Raw genomic sequence first — 20,253 nt, 5'->3', positions numbered from 1 at the left:
TTCCAACTGTCGTTATTTATTTTACATTTAATTTTAAAACAAATTACGGAGGTTTGTAACCCCCGCTAAATACATTAATTAAAATAAAAAAACTAATGTAGAATAGCCTATAGAAAAACCAAAATCATGCCACCGAAAAGATCTTATCATTTAAACATTACTAATAGTAACAACAAGTATTACTGCTATTACATCTCTTTCACAACCAGAGTAGCTTGATACTAACTATAATAATACATTAAAAAAGAAAAGAAAAAAGGCTTTATACATTAGTTCAACAAATGTAAGATGTAAAATGAAGATTCATATATGCAACCATTGGACTTAGTTGGGTCATCCGACAGAGCTGAATCAAGTACCATTTCTTTCTGTTAATCTAACTTGCTTCTTCCATTTCCAAAGCTAATTTGCATACATCTCGGCACAAATAACCGCATTTTAATTTTTCTTCTTAGTGAAAATAAACTTGATCATATATAAATTATATGTGTCATTGACAGATGAGAGGATAAAATTTACATTTGAAAGTGATTCTAGGAGCATAAATTACGGGCCAGTTTGTTTCAGCTTTAAAAAAATGGATTTTTTCTTTGTATTTTTGAAAATAGATTTTCTAAAACCGTTTTTCAAAATATTACAAGTTTTTTTATATTCGTTTTTTCTAAAATGAAACACTTAATTTGACATCATATAACATAAACATACATAATTGAAGACCAAAACTTAGTCAAAATCATAATTTTTTCAAAAAGTTGTATTTCAAAAATGATTTTTATGAAAATCTATTTGAAATAGCTTCAAAATTAAGTGATTTTTTGAAATTTTGATATCCAAATTTTTTCCCCATAAATAGATGAAATACCTAAAATCACATTTTAAGAATAACTATTCGAACAGATTTTTTATTTGAAGCTTTTATAAAAAGTTTCTTTGTAAAAAAAATTTTCGCAAAATTTAGTAACACTATAAAAATCATTTTAAAAAAAAGCCAAAACAAACAGGCCCTACATTTGAAAGAGAAAGTGATTCTAGGAGCTGATATGATATGAGCTGCAACAAAACCAAGCTTAGAATATTTGTTACTTTGGTCACATAGATTAAAATAAAGAAAATATAGTAAGCATAAATTAGGAGTTAAAACACATATTTACTAGATTAAAACATATATAGATTAAAAATGATTATATTCAATGGTAATTTTTGTGTAGATGTTCAAAGAAAAAAATCTTAATTAATTGTTAAGTCATGTCATATAAATATTCTTTTTGTCAATTTTTAAGTCATGTCAAGCTACTTAATTTAGTAGTAAATCAAATTATATTAAGTGGTCCATTAGTCCAGAATCTTATATATACTTTTCCAAATCAAATTTCCATATTTCAAAATATTAACAACTTTTTCCAACATCATTTATTCTATTTAGAATCTCAATACAAGGAAGCTTCATAATAAAACCAATATTATAAAATACTCAGGCCCCTAAAATAATAACCAGTGATGGCATATATGCATACCTCAAACCATTATCACCAAGACCATCCAGCCAAACTATAGTAGCTTGGCATTTTCCTTTAGGTCTCACTACATGTGTCTTAACAACTCCAAAGTGGCAAAGTTCTTCTATGAGTTCTACTACCTTCAAAGGAAACATAAAGTATAAACACATTTGATATTTCAAAATGTGGTATAGAAAAAATGTAATGATAAATCAAGATTTTAAATAGTGATCATGTTTATAACTTGAACAAGAACTAGTGATCTTACAATTTATAACACGACTAAGGTGATAAAAGATGAGATATAGAACAACATAAACAATAACTTGACCTTACAAACAGAATTGTGGGAGGGCAACATGAATTTGGTTATTTGTTAAAAAACTAGTGCAGAGTAAAATATGAATTCATTGTACTCTTTATGAAACTTCTTCAGCAATTCAACATATGCTATAATAACAATATCGTTTAAATTTGTGAACAATAATAAGACGTTGCAGTGAGTTCATATCTTTACGCCCAATACAATAGTTTTTTAATAAATATGAAACATTTAACATAAGTGGGAAAATTGAGTAACAAAACATTTCTCACTTACAAATAAGATACATTCATGATTAACAAAATCAACACTCACATTATCAATGTGCAAGCAGAGAAAGATTGTCGTAATCCCTACAATAGTAGCAACATATAACACATGCATTAGTGAGAATTAGAGATTTTAAGTAAACTCCTCAAACTAATTCTTTAAAAATTGTTATGTTTATTCCTTCCTCAAACATAATTTCTTAATTAATCTTATTCACCTTTTCTTAAGCTTTACACTTGATTTTCTGTCCATATTCCAAAAGTAACACCAGCCCCCCTTTTGTCTATTCCATTTGACTAAATCATACCACTTAAGTCCATTTCCATTTTTCCAAATTGATATCTACACAATTCAAAACTACAATCATTAGAAGCAAATATAGTTTAACATTATTTATAATTCAAAATTCAAACACAACTTCAAATCATAGTTAAGAGGACCCATTTCAGATATCTAAAAGAAAGTCCAAAACAACAATGTTATCAAAATCATAGAACCCAATTTTGAACCAAGACACTAAAACCCTAAAAATTATTATGATTAAACACACATAAAAAACTTAAATCCTAGAAAAAATTGAACTACCTTGCAGGGAAGAAAATCGGAGAAACCGGGCAGAACCGGAAAAAACCGGAAAACCGGTGGTTCAAGCAAAACGGCGGTTGCTTAGCAGGTGTCTTTTTTTTTCTGAATTTTTTTACTCAAAAGGACGACGTTTTGAGTTTTTCAATTGAAAAAAAAAAACAAAATCTTTGTTCCCTTCCTCTCATCCTCACATTTACTCAAGCCACAACACAGCAGAAAAAAATAGCAGCAAGGAGAGTGACGCCGAAACCACCGCCACCGCCACCGCCGTCTTCATTTGTTCCACCGTTGACGACTACACGAACAGCCGAAGATCCCCGTCGCCGTCTGGATATGTTCTTTAGTCTTTTATTTTGATTCTGATATTTGATAAAACTAGGGTTTGTTCAAAGTGAGTTTAATTCTGATATTTTGATTCTAATATTTGATAAAAGTGGGTTAGGCAATGTTAATGGGAGTAGTGATGAGTGATTTTGTTTCACAAGTGAATGATTGGGATGGAGACAAAACACATTTAAAAAGGACGGCACCATTGAAATTGAAGGACAAGATATCATATCACACAGATATAGTGGGACATAATGATATTTAATTTGGATGAAAGCTTCATCTCTAATTTGAGTTCAAAAAAATTGTGAAAAAAATTATTATATCATAAATAAAATTGATTCATATATCAAAAGTTTGTGAATTCAACTTCTAATAGGCTAATACGACAAAGAAGGGAGTCATTATCAATAAATGAGGTTCTTTAATTTGGATTATGGACAAAATTTAATTTGTTATGCTTGGTACTTTGCTTTAAAATTATTATATCTTTAATATGCTTGGTACTTAGTAGACATTGGAGTTATTTTTGTTTTAAAATACTCAATAAAATTATGTTGCAATTAGATTTGTATTTTGTAATTTGTATTATTTTGTTTTGCAATTAGACTTATGTTTAAATTTGAATTTTAATTTATGAATTAATGAATTTATGGTATGATATTTTTCAAAAATTTAAGTGTTATTTATATATTTTTTAATATTGAATGATCCGGTTCAACCGGTTTTATAGCTATATAGTCCGGTTTTATACCTATATAATGACCGGTTTATAAACCGAGTTATCCGGTTTAATCCGGTTTGATAATGCGGTTCGACCAGTGACCCAATGGTTCAACCGATGAACCAGTGACCCAGTAACCTTACCGGTTTGATGACCGGTCCGGTTTTTAAAACATTGGGTAAAAGGGTAAAAGATTGAAGTTCATCTCTCTCACGCCGGTTTCTCTGCAACAGCGATATCGCTCTTACGCTGCCGTCTTTGGATTTGCGTCTTGCCTCTCATGTCGGTCTTCATCACCTTCGTCTCTATCCTTTGTCTTTTATCAATTCAACCTATCTCTCTCTTCTGGTAAGATTCACCTTGTTCCTATCTCTTCTCTCTTGTATGTCTCTCTTGCTAGTTTCATGGTTGAACTCTTTGATTGTGTTGATTTCATAAACTAGAAAAATTACTACATAATTTTTCATTTATAATATGTGAAATTGTTATTTTTCTAGGATTTAAGTTTTTTATGTGTGTTTAATCATAATAATTTTTAGGGTTTTAGTGTCTTGGTTCAAAATTGGGTTCTATGATTTTGATAACATTGTTGTTTTGGACTTTCTTTTAGATATCTGAAATGGGTCCTCTTAACTATGATTTGAAGTTGTGTTTGAATTTTGAATTATAAATAATGTTAAACTATATTTGCTTCTAATGATTGTAGTTTTGAATTGTGTAGATATCAATTTGGAAAAATGGAAATGGACTTAAGTGGTATGATTTAGTCAAATGGAATAGACAAAAGGGGGGCTGGTGTTACTTTTGGAATATGGGCAGAAAATCAAGTGTAAAGCTTAAGAAAAGGTGAATAAGATTAATTAAGAAATTATGTTTGAGGAAGGAATAAACATAACAATTTTTAAAGAATTAGTTTGAGGAGTTTACTTAAAATCTCTAATTCTCACTAATGCATGTGTTATATGTTGCTACTATTGTAGGGATTACGACAATCTTTCTCTGCTTGCACATTGATAATGTGAGTGTTGATTTTGTTAATCATGAATGTATCTTATTTGTAAGTGAGAAATGTTTTGTTACTCAATTTTCCCACTTATGTTAAATGTTTCATATTTATTAAAAAACTATTGTATTGGGCGTAAAGATATGAACTCACTGCAATGTCTTATTATTGTTCACAAATTTAAACGATATTGTTATTATAGCATATGTTGAATTGCTGAAGAAGTTTCATAAAGAGTACAATGAATTCATATTTTACTCTGCACTAGTTTTTTAACAAATAACCAAATTCATGTTGCCCTCCCACAATTCTGTTTGTAAGGTCAAGTTATTGTTTATGTTGTTCTATATCTCATCTTTTATCACCTTAGTCGTGTTATAAATTGTAAGATCACTAGTTCTTGTTCAAGTTATAAACATGATCACTATTTAAAATCTTGATTTATCATTACATTTTTTCTATACCACATTTTGAAATATCAAATGTGTTTATACTTTATGTTTCCTTTGAAGGTAGTAGAACTCATAGAAGAACTTTGCCACTTTGGAGTTGTTAAGACACATGTAGTGAGACCTAAAGGAAAATGCCAAGCTACTATAGTTTGGCTGGATGGTCTTGGTGATAATGGTTTGAGGTATGCATATATGCCATCACTGGTTATTATTTTAGGGGCCTGAGTATTTTATAATATTGGTTTTATTATGAAGCTTCCTTGTATTGAGATTCTAAATAGAATAAATGATGTTGGAAAAAGTTGTTAATATTTTGAAATATGGAAATTTGATTTGGAAAAGTATATATAAGATTCTGGACTAATGGACCACTTAATATAAAAATTGACAAATCAAATTATTTTAGGGGCCTGACTTTAAATTCCTCTCCGGTTTTAATTTTTTAATTGTACAAATCTTAGTTTTTTTCTCTATTTGTCTATTTCTGATATTTTCTTTTAAAGTATATTTGCGGCTAATATAATCCAAATATTACCACCACGTGCAGCACTTCAACTACGTGTAGCTAAGCTAAGTATTCATCTGTATTGATTTTCAGCCATCTTAACAATTTGAATATGTCTCTCTCAAATTATTTTTTCAAATTGACCAATACACATACATCAAATGACCTCACAAAAATCAATTATTGTTTGAGGAATTGTCAAACATATTGAAATAATATATCAAAATTGTTTGTTAAATTCTTATTTCGTATATATATCATTAATCACGTTTTTGATTAATTGTATTTTTGGTTTTGTGTTTGATTTTGATCCGTATTGAGCGATTTTAAGCCTTCAGATTTTCATCCTTTGTGATTTAATAGTTCTCTAAATTTTCTATAAAATTTACACTCATAAAATTTTATTTATTGACATGATATTCAACTCTCAACTTTTTTCAAAAATACTTTAAAATATATCTTCATCCTAATTGTGCGTGTGCGTGCGTGTGTGGTTCTGAACAGGTGGCTGACAACAGGTAGCTTGATCTTCGATGATGGTCGAGAAAAAAGGGGGTTGTACCTGCAAGGCACTCTGATGCCAAAGTAAGAAGGAAAACAAAGTTACAATAGAAAATATGAGAGTTTGGATAAAGTTTGAATTATCTTTCCCTCTAGAGGTAGAGGGCTATTTATAGTGTTATCCTTAATGTAGATTGGGTCATGTTATATTTGTGGGTCTGGGCGTAAATCCAGGGCCCAAAATATAGGAAACTGTTGACTAGGTCTTAACTGGCCGGACGTAAGGAACTAGCCGTTGCCGAAGGAAGCCAAGCGTGCTCGGATAGTCCTCAGTTATGGGAGGCTTAAAGGTTAGTCGTGCCCGGTCGAAGGGGATATGTCCTCCAACTAGCTCTATGGATTGGACCAATGCTTATTGGACCGTTTATACCTAAGAGGGATTTGGGCCAATTGAAATAATTGGCATAATCCATAATATGGATGTTGATTTGATGAATATTTTAAACATCACTTAACTAAGTTTATGGTGACTCTCTATTTATGTTAGGTAGCTTTTATCCATTACATCTTTTTTATAAAATTAAAATCATAATATTAAAATACGGGTTGAACTAAAAAATACACCAGACTCATTTTTCTTTAGCCCATTAAACAATCGGGTCGGACCAGCCCATTTAAACATCTTGGCCCACCAACCCGAAGCGGGTTAGGACGAGCCGAAGCAGGTTGGACCAAATCGGCCTATTTGACAATTCTAATTACCATGTCTTTGTTTTGTAGATAAAAATTGAAATAAATGATATATATTTTTTTTTACATAATTAATAACCTACATCTTATTTATAATTTTTATTAAAAAATTGTGTATATTAAATAAAGAGTTAAATATGTTGGTGGTTTTCCTAAATATCTCATATTTCACTTTTAGTTTTAAAAAAAAAATTCTTTAAAGAATGGTTCTCCTAAAAATTTCCATCCACATATTTTATCCCTCCCGTAACTTAGCGACTGTTTTTACAACTTAACAACCGAATTAGCGACAGTTTTAGCGACAATTTCTACTTAACGACTGAATTAGCGATAGATTTAACAGGAGGGACCAAAAGTGTGGATGAAATTTTTTAAGAAGACTATTATTAGAAGAAATTTTTATAGAGACTAAAATCACATTTAAATTATTTATAAGGATGAAAAATATAGTTAACCTTTAAATAAATATCTTGTTATATATTGAGTGTAAATTTTTAATATTTATTATAACTTCAATTGAAAAAACTTTTCTAATATAATAAAACATATATTATTGACCTTATAAATATGGTGAACACTAGTATGTACTTTTGAAAATCGGATCGAACCAATCGGTCGAATTGGTCGAATCGGGAATCGAAAGGGTCAACGGTATGATCTGATTGTTGAATCGGATATGCTATTGAATGAATTAGAATCACTCAAAATTGATAAATCGGTTGTTTTGAAAAACCGACGGGTCAAATGCATTTTTTTACTGCAGTTTTGATAATTTTAAAAATAAAATAAAATATAATATAATTAGAGTTTATTCAAAAACTTATTTGGAACAATCCCTTATTTGCAATTAAAGCTTAAAATTTTTTAGACATTAAATCATTTGATTCGACCGATTTAGTAAATATATAATTTTGTTATAAAAATTGGTTTATTCAACCGAATTATTCAATTTAATCATGCGTTTCGATCATTAATTTAGTAATTCGACCAATCAACTAGAGATCCAATATACCCACCAATTTGATGATCAATCCTATTTTTAAATCATTGAGTAAATATTCAAAATATTTTTCACCTTATAAATTGTCAAAAATTTGAGTTTTTATAACATTAGTTAAAGAAAAAACGTGTACCAACTACACCTCAAACACTTGACTTTCAAGTTTACGAAGAAGAGATATTAACACATCAGGAGTGCTATGTTTACACTCATAAACCTATACCGTATCTTACACCATAGTCCATTTCCAATCATTTTTTTATGTCACATAAAAATCAATACAAAAAAATTATTAAACAAAACAAAAAGTATAGGTAAGTGTACATATATACGTAGAGCTGTCAAATGGGCCGGCCCAGCCCAGCCTGCTTCGGCCTGGTGGGCCAACGCGTTTTAATGGGCTGGCCCGGCCCAGCCCAATTGCTAAATGGGCCACATAGAGTGAGCCCGACCCATTTTTCAAAGGCCCGTGCGACCCGATGGACCAGCCCGGCCAGTATTTCAATATTATAATTTTAATTTTATAAAAAGGATGTAATGGATAAATGCAATACAACATAAGTAAAAAGTCATCATAAACGTATATAAGTGATGTTTAAAATATTTATCCACAAATATATATATGAATACCACAAAATCATCCCAATAAAAGTATAAAGTAACTTAATATTATCACCAATACTTATCAAATTTTTTCTACATCTCACAACCATTTCCTTGATCACATCATTTTGAAAATATATGTTGATTCTCTTTAACTTTTCTTTATGACTTGAAAACACATTTATAAAATCATATCTTATCTCAATCTTTTTTCTCCAAAATTTATCAAAATCTTTTTTTAATGGACTAGCCCGAAGCCCGCTTGGCCCGGCCCGGTGGACTGGCCCAAAAAGACAAGGTCATCTTTTTTTAAGATATTTTGCGGCCCGACCCGCGCTAAATTGTAGGGCTTATGGGCCGGTCCAATGGCGCCGAGCCCATTTTAACAACTCTATATATACGGTGTATATGTAACTTTTGGTGTAGGTTCAGCATTTCTCATTAACACATAGATACAAATTTACGTGATGCTCACTTCACAACCATTTATTGATATTTATAAAAGTGATGTAGTCAAATCAAATAGCACGGCAATATCCAAAATTCCATTTTTCATTTTCTTTTAATTTCCAAAACAGCTGGACATCATCCACCCTTAACAAACAAACAAAAACGTATTGAATGAACAATTCAAACCAATATACAACTCTATCTAAAACTCATAACACTAATAAGAGGTTAATCTTACTGTTAAATTCAACCCATACAACTAAAACAGATTACCAACAATAAAAACTGCTATTTAAAGGGAATCACACTCATTACTAATTAAATAAATAATAATCCAACGTGGGTCCCGGCACCGTTTACTGACCCCATCCAGCTCATTTCTTGAATAACAAACTCTCCACCTCATCATTTTCTTTGGCACCCCATCATCAATGTTTCATCATGAATCATAACATAATATATCATTAACATTACATCATTTCTAACTATATAACACTTTTCAGTTTTCACCTCTTTTTTACCCTATTCTTTTCAAGCAAAAAAACTCAACCATGACAGAAACAGATTCAGATACAAATACAAATACTCTCTTTTTATATTACCCTATTCCTATTCTTCTAAATTCTGTTATTAACTTGTTCAAGAAAAATATTCAATCTCTTCTCAATCTAACCACCGTCACTACTGCACAATCTCACTCAGTTTCAGTTTCAGTTTCTCGTCCTGGATTGGCTCTGGTTACTACTATCATCACCGATAAGATTCCGGTTCCGAATGTTCTTGAATCAACCACGATGTTAAATTTGAAGCTAAACAATAATGAGAATTCTCGAAATCCGTCGCGGATTGAATTTGTTTCCGGTGATGTTGATGGATTGATGTCTTGCACTGAAAGTCTTGGATTCGAGAGTTGTGATGAGAGGAGAGATTACGATAGAATGGATATGAATACGAGGATGAATAGTGATGAGAATGATGAGATTTGGAGGAGGAAGATTACGATGAAAAGAGGTGAAAGTAGAGGAAATTCGATGAGGTCGTTTCCGCCGCCGATTCCGTCGTTGAATCGGAATGGTAAACCTAGTTTTTATCTGAGGCCGGTGAGGAAAGACGGGAGGTTGGAGTTAACGGAAGTTAGAATACACCGACCGGATATTCTTCATGCTTCGCGGCATGATGGACGGTTGACATTGCATCTGATACCAGATCGAGACAGTGATGAAGAAGAAGAAAGTGAAGAAGAAGAAGATAGTGAAGAAGTTGAAGAGGTGGAGGAAGAAGAAGTTGAAAAGGAGGAGGAAGAAGAAGAAGAAGATATGGGAACTCCTATGGTAGTGGGAAATAGTAATGAAGGAATAAGGAGGTGTCATGAAATGGTGAATCAACAACATCTTCTTGTTCATGGGAACCAAATTCGAATGTGTGTGTGATATTTTAGGGAGGACTTATGTTTTTAATTTTCTACTATTTATTTATTAAGAATGATCAAATTTTTGAAGCATTGTTATGTTAAGAGAGAAAATAAAAATTGAACATATTAGGCTATGTTTCCTTTTGTTGATTTCATTAACATGTAAATAATATTTATGAACTTGTTAAGATTACTTTGTTATATTGATTGGCCAAGTATGTTAAATGTGACATGGACGTATTAGGTTCTAACTTTGTGGACAAAATGGTTAGAAATTGGATAGTGAACTTTCTCAAGGAAGATTAATTATGGATAAAATAGATGAATACTTTATACCAATAATATGGGTAAAAAATGGACAATTTAGATCAGTTGGTTGTTTCTTTTATGCGATTAAGTAAGAAAGTAACATGTTCGTCCGTGCGGGTGAGACATTTTGCATTAAACATTTTTTAGGAGGCTCAATTGTAAAGGTTTAGACTTTTCACAATAAAGCTAGACAAGTTAGACGTGTTTATTTATTTTGAGTCTTGTTGTTTTGTTTAATAATACTTTATTCTTGAGTCTAATTCTTAAGTTGAGAGAATAGAGTATTTAGAGTTGTAATTTCGTTTCATCATTCATAAATATTTGTAACTCTCCAAACAATTGGGTGAATATTTGAGTGAAAATGAGAGATCTCATATTTAGAGAAGTCTTGAATATAAATTCATATGTAATATTAAGAAAAGAGACATTGAACTAGGAGAGTTCAAATCATACCAATTTATATTTGTGACTATTAAGAGTGAATTTTCTTTTATTGGGTTAACACCCTCCAAATGTATGTGACTTTGCACTGAATTGAGTTACCAATTTTTGCGTTATTTTATTTATTGTCTTTATTTTACTGATTATGTGTTGTACTTGTCATACACATTGTTACAATAATGTGTGTGACATCTTGTCATCCGAAGATTAGAATTTCATTTGGCATCAGGGCATGCACCATGTTCTGGTAGGATGAGCTCTAGGGGAATTATATATTCTGTTCAAAATGGACAATGCTAAAGAAGGAGAATCTGTAAATCGGTCACCCATTCTATATGGCACAAACTATAATTGTTGGAAAGCTTGTGTGATTGCTTTTCTCAAGCCCATGGATAGTAAAACTTGGAAAATAGTCTTAAAATGATGGACACCCCAAAGGTTACAACTGAAGATGGCACACAATTCTTGATGCCTGAAAGTGATGAAAGTGATAAAAACACAAGAAGGGGTTGAATTATGTTAACTTTTCCTAATTTTTCTCTTTAAAAGCACCTGTCAGATTCTGACCACAATGTTCATTATATGATCAGAGTCTAATGATTATAGAAGCGGAATAATATTGATCAGAAATAAAGAAGAGCGCAAGAAAATACACAAGCAACTATCCTAGTTCCTCCTATAAATTAGAAGTAGTCTAGTCCCCTTGCACTTCCAAGAGATTTCCACTATAATCGAATCTGATTACAAATTACTCAAGCATACAAGCAAGATACTTTCAATGGCCAAACACACAAGTAAGGGACTTCAATGCTCAAGAACAAAAGAAAGAAACTTATAATTGCTCAAGCACACATGCAAGAGACTTTAATGCTCAATCCCACAAGCCAGAGACTTCAATGCTCAAGTACACAAGCAAGAAACTTCCAAATGCTCAAGCACACAAGCAACAGACTTCCTACAATCTATCTAGAAGATAAATGATAGTGATAGTTTGATAATTATAATTGATATACAATCAGAGGTGTAAACAAAATACAACACATAAAAATCTAAGACCTAAGAACTTCTAAGAATATATAATTGGTAAGAAGTTCTAAGTTAACTTATGCTCTTTATTTTGACAGAGTAACTTCTTTTTTCTTGTTAAGGAGTAGTGTTTTGTATTTCTTCAAATCTTCAGCTCCTTATATAGATATCCATGAAAGAGTCGTTGCAGAGAACTTTTAGCACAAGTGAGTCTTTGAGAGAAGCATCAACATATCTGTTTCAAAGCTTCCTGATATGGTTGTGAGAGAATCCCATTTAGCAGCATAAACCATAAAGATAGATGATGCGAGTCTCTCAGGAACCAATTCTTGCATTCTATCCCAGAGAACGGGTCTATACTCTTCCAAATGGTTCTGAATAAAGAAGGGAAGGTTTGAAGGGACATATTTTGGAAGGGGTGAAGGGTTAGGTGAGGTTCTTTCTTTAAAGAAAGGAACTAGTATGTTTTTTAGTTCCAAATTCAGTTTTTGTTGAAGAGGGTTATGATGAGGTTTGGGTTGTGGTTCAGGTGGCGTTTGGTCAGGAAGGGTCTAAAGAGGTCCGGGTACATGATTAGCTAGGTCTAGGTTCATTTATTCAAATTTTATTTCATGATGAGTTTGGAAAAACTGGTCTTGGATGATTATTGAGTGAATTTGGGCTTGGATGTCTTGTTCTGCTCCAGTCTGAAGTTCACCTCAGAAGTAATAGCTTGGAGAAGTTTGGAGTGAATAGGTAAAAGATTCGATTGTGAAGAATCAGATCTAGAGGATGAGGTTAATTTGGGACTGGTTGAAGAAGTGGTGTGTTATTAAGGATTATCGAGATTTTCTGGTATAAGTTTCATGAACTGATCAGGATCAGTCATGGTGTTCAAAGGCAAGGTAGCTCATGTTCTAAGATAAAATCACCACCTAAATGCATAGACAGATCATGTAGTACAAATAATGCATTAAAGGTATCCAGGACTTGTGCAATGGTTAGGGAATCTGAGTCATACGAAGTCATAACATTTTCTCATAGAGTATGTTCATATGATTGTTTAGGTGAAGGAGTTGGTGATATGTGGCTAAGGGGAATGGAATAGTCTAGATTGTTCTCAAAGACATACATGTGCCATTAGTTACAGCATCAGGTTTTAAAACAGTTTCAGTAGCATGTTCAGAGGTTGTTCCTGCAGAAGTATCTTTCTTCTCATCACCATCTACAACAGCAGATTTTAAAACAGTTTTTGTAGCATGTTCAGAAGTAGTTCCTGCAGTAGTTTCTTTCTTCTCATCACCATCTACAAAAGCTGGTTGAAAAGCTGAAGATCCCTCTTCTATCCTCAGAATAGCTTTGGATGTAGCTTCAACTTCTTTGATTTGTTTATTCAGAATCTCAGTATCCACTGCTACAAAAAGTGCTTTTAACCTCAGACACGAAATGGATATAATCTTGGTTACACAAGCGAGGTAATGAATGGAGACATGAAAAGTTTCCACTTATCACCTCAGGGATTTAAAAATGAAGGGGAAAATTGGCACTGGTCATGGGTTCGCTCCCTAGCAACTGCATTTTTTGAATTTAATTTTAACTTGTTTTTTTTTCTTATAATCGAGGGGTAAAGTGGTGTTTACAAAATTTTAACGTTAACCTGTTTTTTTTCTTATTTGTAAAGCACTAATTTTTTTTACAAATTCCAAGTCTTCCTCATCATCATCAACAAGAACACCTATAATAACAACAAAAACACAAGACACTTGGGGAATACCGAGTTCGATTCCTCGTGGGAACAATGTTTGGCCAGTGTTCATACCTCAGTTCAAAACTCTGGATTAATAGGGCCCCTTTCCCCTAGGAATGAGAGAGCTATAAAGCCAAAATTTATGGAATATTTAAATGTTAAAACAACAACAACAAATAAACAAAATCAATAGAATACTTAAACATTAAATTTCAAAAAAAAAGGTAACAACAATAATATAAACATTTTACTTGATACAACTTGAATCGTTAAATACTAAATTTCTATAACAACAATATAAACATTTTACTTGATACAACTTCAACTAACATTAAACAATTTTAACAAGAAATTATTAGATAAAAGATTAAATTAAGAAACTAACATTGAAATATTTTCCTGCAGTTGCTTTCATTATTATTGTTTTCAATATGCTAAGTTTAAATTTCAGCACTTTGCATTCAAGATGGATAGTTGTGGCATTCACATTTTGATTGGGTAGTGAGAGTTTCACGCGGATCACTAATGTTTCATGTGGATTAATGAGTTGGCAATGTCTTGACTATTGTTACTTTATAAATGGACGATAAATATTCATTTTTTTAATTTTTTTCATCAAATTGGTCATAAATAATAAAATTAAAAAAATAAAATATGCTACTTTACCTTTTGGTTTTTAGAAAAATTGAGGTAATAGATCATAAAAAAATAAAATACGCTACTTTAACCTCGATTTTTAGAGTGCATTCTTGAATAGTTACATTACATAGGAAGTCTATGTTCATCAACCTCCCGGTATTGAAAATCATAAAAATATTGATTTTGTTTATAAATTGAAGAAATCAGTGTATGGTTTGAAAAAGGCTCCAAGAATATGGTATGAAAGACTAAGCAATTTTCTTTTGAAAAATAATTTTACAAGAGGAATGGTTGTTACAACTATTTTCTTCAAATCATTCCAAAATGACATTCTAGTTGTTCAAATTTATGTGGATGATATTATTTTTGATTTTGTTGATGCCTCTCTTTGCAAGGAAATTTCTAAGTCTATGCAGGCAGAATTCAAAGTGAGTCTGATGGGTGAGATAAAGTTCTTTCTGGGGATCCAGATCAACCAAAGTTCAGAAGAAATATACATATTCATCAAAGCAAGTACACGAAGGAGCTTCTGAAGAAGTTTGACTTATCAGAATGTAAAACGGCTAAGCCTCTTATGCATCCAATGTGTATTCTTGAGATGGATGAAACTGATAAGAAGGTCGAAGAGAAGTTATACAGATGTATGATTGGTTCTCTTATGTAACCGATTGCTTCTAGACTTGTCATTCTATTTAGTGTATGTTTATGTGCTAGATTCCAATCAGATCCTAAAAAATCTCATTTAACAGTTGTTAAGAGAATCTTTAGATATCTGAAAGGTACTACTAACCTTAGTTTGTTATATAAAAAATCAAAAGAATACAAATTAGTAGGTTATTGTGATGGTGACTATGTTGGAGATTGACGTGAAAGAAAAAGCACCAGTGGAAGCTTTCAATTTCTAGTTGAAAATCTGATTTCATAGTCTAGCAAGAGGCAATCTACAATAGCTCTATCAAAAGCAGAAGTTGAATACATTGCAGCTTATGGATGAAAAGTTAGTTGGAAGACTATCAGATTAAGGAAGGCAACATTTCTCTATCTTGTGTGATAACACTTCAACTATTTGTTTGTCCAAAAATAGCCTGTGGATAAAAAGTTAGTTGGAAGACTAGATTAAGGAAGGCAACATTTCTCTATCTTATGTGATAACACTTCAACTATTTGTTTGTCCAAAAATCCGAATAACGGCTGCGGAGTTGAGACAAATCATGAAAGAAGTAAGTACACTCTTGACTTATATTTTTTATCTTTAATGACTTATAACTTTTCATCTGAATGATAATTGCCATATTTCTCATCTCTTACATTAGGTTGACGAGGATCACCCACTAATATATCCTACAAACCTTGACAAACTAATGAAAAAATATTTTGCCTGTCGTGCCAAGTATCAAACTTTGTACCACCAATGCTTCATTGTCATACTTAATGAGGATAAACATGTTCGGAATATGATCAAAGAGTACATGAACCCCCAATGAGGTAATATTTGGATTCATCTTTTTTTTTTCTGAATTATTTTTATCTCATTGTTAAAAATCTTACTGATGAATTCAGCCAACCTTTGGCGTGTCTTACATTAAACTTTCTTTTATTGATTGTTATTATTTGTTCATCCATCACTTTTTGTATCAGCGGCACAACTTAGATGTTTCACTCATGGAGAATGATCTACCAATTCAATTCAATCCGATAACATTAACCACCTAATAGTATGACGTTATTTTAGTTTTGTTCTGATTTTGTTGTACAATATGTAATTCTGCAAGTTGCACTTTATATTTTTAAGTTACAATTATAAATCATGAAATATGTTACATATAGATAATAGAAAAGCTTAAATTCAATCCAACAGTATACTAAAATAAGATCAACCCAGATTGGATGCAGACTCAGTTTCAAGCCTTCTGGGAACAGAGTCAATGATGAGTTTTTTTATTTTGTTTCATTGGTATTTTACTGCTTTTGATTAATAATGCTTAGGAACATAATAACACCTAGCCTCACATCCCTTTAATTATCATGTGTTGTTGATACTTTGTTGTATTAGTTTACACGGTCGCTACTTGGATCGGATATTGTTTATCACTTTATGGAGTCAATTCATACTAACATTTCATGCATATTGCCTCATTAAGTGAATTGGCATTAAGCATGATATCAGTTGATGGTTAATAACTATTATAAGATGTTGGTTAATTGATATCAATGGATGAAACTCATTAATCATGCACTAAACACAATTCGCTACACTTTAGAACACTTCAGAATCATGTTAATAACATTCAAAATTCACTTGAGAATCATGTTAATAAACATTCAAAATTATGGTTTATTTGCTTTTAGCTGATGGTAAGCGTGACATTTGGTTATAATCATTACAAATAATTAATAATTAATTAAATACTGGTATTTAAACTGTGTAAATCATATTTACCAAAAAACAAATGGTAAAAATACTGATAGTGAAAAATTGTTTGAGGAACTGATTGTTATAGTGCTTCTAAAAAATATAATGAAACATAATAAGAAATTACATTTTATGTTTTTCCATCAAAGCAAACACACTAAATACGAGGGCTATTGCCTGAGCTAGCATATCTAGAGTCATCTACCTACCATTTTCTGGTTCAAAAAAAATACTAGTGAAAACTCTTTCAAAAACTTTTACAATCATGCCTTATCTATCAATTTGAAGATCCATCGCCACAACTCTTGGAAATCTTACAATCATGCCTGGATCGTACTTATCCGGGGAAAGAAAGATTTAACGATGTTTACTGCCTTGGTGCGTATCTCATCATCATTGCTTTCCATCAAACTGCATAGATTATGCAATGTTCCAGTGTCAATTATGATGCTACAACTTTGAGTTCCTCTTCCTTCCACCGAAAGGATGTTATCCAATCCATCCAAACAATTGCAAACAATAACTCTGGACTCTCCACGATTCAGTATTGAGCAGATGATGTCAACAAAACCTTGAGTGCAAAGTTTACTAAAAGTAAACATGGAATTGTATCAATTGCTGGGAAAATACATAGGAAAATATAATTTAAGCATCATCAAACATAGGTTAAAAAACTAACCGGATAAAGGTTTGAGGACCGTTTGTGGCATTTAATATCCCTCTCAAGCCGTATCTCACAATGTCTGTTTCAAGCCGCTCCTCTTTCAGGTGTGGAAAAAGGGGAGGAAAAAACCCCAAATTTATGATATCATTTAATTGGTACACGGACCCTGCCGTTATTATAGAGCCTAGCCAGCAAACTTCCCTTAGGATGGAAGTGGGCAAGCTGTCAGTTTCCTCAAGCATAGTTTTCACTGTTCTGATCAGGTTACCACTGTTCCGAAAATCTGTAATAATGAGAGCTACTCTTCCTAATGTTCTCAAAGTTACAGCTTTGATATCCCAAGAGACATCTTCCCTGTAAAAAAAAAATTCAGTTCAATTATGGAATAATAATTTAAACTAAATCCAATGTGAAAAAAAATAAACTCAGTTCAATTATGGAATAATAGTTTAAACTAAATACAAAATATTAACCTACTTAGCCACCAATTCTACAATATCATCAAAATGACCCATAAAAAAATGTTCTATAAGTTGATTTGAAGCAGTCTTAACAATCCAGAACATAGTTTCCATTGAGTGCAGAACAGCTTCTGCAGAAGTTAACTTTGAAGGTGGCCAAAGCAAATTAATTGAAGTGGATATCTGACAAAGAATGGTTAAATATGGTTAGTGGTTAATAAGATATAAAACTGAAAACTTCAAAATTTTAAAAATCTAAGAAATACCTCATTAAAAAGAATTTCAAAATTCTCTTGTTCTTCAAAATTTTCAACCGTTCCTCTCAACACATGGGAAAAGGCCCATGTGGCAATTTTTGCCCGTTTCAAGTTGGAAACGTCTGTTATTGCATTCATCAAATGAGTGATTGAACCACACTCAACAAAGAAGTCCCTTATCTCATTCGACTCAGCAATAATATTTCCAAGTATCCATAGAATGGTTTCTTCACAACGTGGTCCAGAATCTAAAAAACTTAGCAATTTGGGAACCAAATTCGCAGAAATTACCAAATATATATGATTGATATGCCCTGATGTTAAATGGGCCATTGCCCAGGCAGCCATGGAACGGAGAGTTGGTGTTGAACTGTCTAAAAATTTCATAACATGAGACAAAGCCCCATATTTGATAAACTTGTCTATATTAGATTTGTCTCTCTCAGAGAATACACAGCCAATATAATAGCAGAATTGGAGTTGGACAAGTATGTCATCCGTCATTGTGATGGTTTTGGTTTGATACAATGATAAAAGATCTAACAGGTTTTGGTAGGATTCATCCTGTATGAAGAAGATAAAGTTACAGATCATCAACAAAAGGCACAACCAAATTCATATATATCAAATAAGGGAAGAACAATATCAAAAATTCAAATTCATATACTTTACCCCGCCAATATATTGGAATGTACATCAAATAAGAATCAAACCTAACACTAGACAAGATACGAATTTAACCGATCAAAGGTGAACATTATCAAAATCAAACCCTAAATTCATATTCACAAGAATCAAACCCTAACACTTACTAGACATGATACCAATTCAAATTCACATGCATATTCTGGAATGTACTTAACCAATATATTGGAATGTACATCAAATAAGAATCAAACCTAACACTAGACAAGATACGAATTTAACCAATCAAAGAAGAACATTATCAAAATTAAACCCTAAATTCAAATTAACAAGAATCAAACCCTAACATGAGACAAGATACGAATTCAAATTCACATGCATATTCTGTAACGCACTTAACCGATCAAAGAAGAACATTATCAAAATCAAACCCTAACACAAGACAAGATTCTGATTACGTTACCCCGGGAATATATTGGAATGTACGAGGCGGTTGCGTAAACAAAGCTGGATGAAGCATACCAGGCATGAAATCATCGCGATAGCTCACAGTTCTCGCCATGATTTTAGTTGTAGGGGGAGAAACAGAAGAGTGATGAATGGGAAGTGCAGCCCTTATTCATTTATAAACCGCGCCAATTGGGCTTCACCCATTTTAAAATCTTATGGGTCTTAATTAAGTGAGAAGAAAGAAAAAGTTGAGAAAGAGTATGAAAAGAGACAAATATAAGTGATATGATGCATTGTTGGTTGAAATAGAAATAGAAAGAGAAAAAAAGTGCGTATAACTATTAAAAAGACCAAAATATCTTTATGTTATTTTATTATATTTAAATTAATTTAATAGAAAAATAAATGTGCCTTTTATTTTAATTTAATTAAGAATTAAATAAAAATTAAATATGAATTAAAATTTCCTACTTACTTTAATTACTAATTTGGATATAATTTAAATGTAGCTTTATTTTATTTTATTTTAACTAAATAATTAATTCATAAATTTGGATAGAATCTACTATTCTAGTTTAATTTCTTTATATTATTTATTAATACATAAGTATCATAAATGATATTATTAAATCCTTACCAGACTAGTATTAATGTGGTAATTATTTTGAAATAAAATGAAATTGTTTTACCATAATATTTTGTTGACAAGGATATAATAGAGAAAGACAACAAATTTAGCACTTTTCTTCCTTTTCTTTGCACCATGGGAGAGAAAAGATTTGTATGTGGGGTCCACAAAATTTTAGACTCTCTTTTCACTCCT

General features: G+C 31.6%; 2 protein-coding genes and 2 long non-coding RNA genes across 6 annotated transcripts; 2 read left to right on the top strand and 2 right to left on the bottom strand.

The window, feature by feature from the left end:
- Positions 1-113: 113 nt before the first annotated feature.
- Positions 114-3,219, bottom strand: LOC131626105 (uncharacterized). Its single transcript, XR_009291046.1, has 4 exons — positions 2,674-3,219; positions 2,306-2,430; positions 2,134-2,171; positions 114-1,636 (listed from the first exon to the last, which is right to left on the bottom strand). It is a non-coding gene; the product is annotated as an uncharacterized LOC131626105 (long non-coding RNA).
- Positions 3,220-3,898: 679 nt separating this feature from the next.
- LOC131626104 (uncharacterized) lies at positions 3,899-7,392 on the top strand. 2 transcript variants are annotated; one of them, XR_009291045.1, is made up of 5 exons: positions 3,899-4,072; positions 4,446-4,570; positions 4,705-4,742; positions 5,240-5,361; positions 6,189-7,392. It is a non-coding gene; the product is annotated as an uncharacterized LOC131626104 (long non-coding RNA). The 2 variants fall into 2 exon arrangements; XR_009291044.1 differs by lacking the exon at positions 6,189-7,392 and having other exon boundaries at positions 5,240-6,173.
- A 2,105-nt stretch (positions 7,393-9,497) lies between these two features.
- On the top strand, positions 9,498-10,525 carry LOC131626103 (protein FANTASTIC FOUR 1-like). The gene has a single exon (XM_058896925.1). It carries the CDS (start codon positions 9,540-9,542, stop codon positions 10,416-10,418), a length of 879 nt encoding a protein of 292 aa, XP_058752908.1. The 5' UTR covers positions 9,498-9,539; the 3' UTR covers positions 10,419-10,525.
- Positions 10,526-17,056: 6,531 nt separating this feature from the next.
- On the bottom strand, positions 17,057-19,704 carry LOC131626101 (importin subunit alpha-like). 2 transcript variants are annotated; one of them, XM_058896923.1, is made up of 5 exons: positions 19,444-19,704; positions 18,345-18,899; positions 18,095-18,261; positions 17,633-17,971; positions 17,057-17,541 (listed from the first exon to the last, which is right to left on the bottom strand). In XM_058896923.1, the coding sequence occupies exons 1-5, from the start codon at positions 19,540-19,542 to the stop codon at positions 17,274-17,276; spliced, it is 1,428 nt and encodes a 475-aa protein (XP_058752906.1). In that variant the 5' UTR covers positions 19,543-19,704; the 3' UTR covers positions 17,057-17,273. The 2 variants fall into 2 exon arrangements, with proteins under 2 accessions (XP_058752906.1, XP_058752907.1); XM_058896924.1 differs by having other exon boundaries at positions 19,503-19,663.
- Between the last annotated feature and the right edge of the window lie 549 nt (positions 19,705-20,253).

Source organism: Vicia villosa, unplaced genomic scaffold (assembly GCF_029867415.1).
Source record: "Vicia villosa cultivar HV-30 ecotype Madison, WI unplaced genomic scaffold, Vvil1.0 ctg.000262F_1_1_1, whole genome shotgun sequence".
In the NCBI taxonomy this organism is placed as follows: domain Eukaryota; kingdom Viridiplantae; phylum Streptophyta; class Magnoliopsida; order Fabales; family Fabaceae; genus Vicia; species Vicia villosa.
The sequence above is the reverse complement of the archived record's forward strand: the minus strand, read 5'-3'. Positions and strand labels throughout refer to the sequence as shown.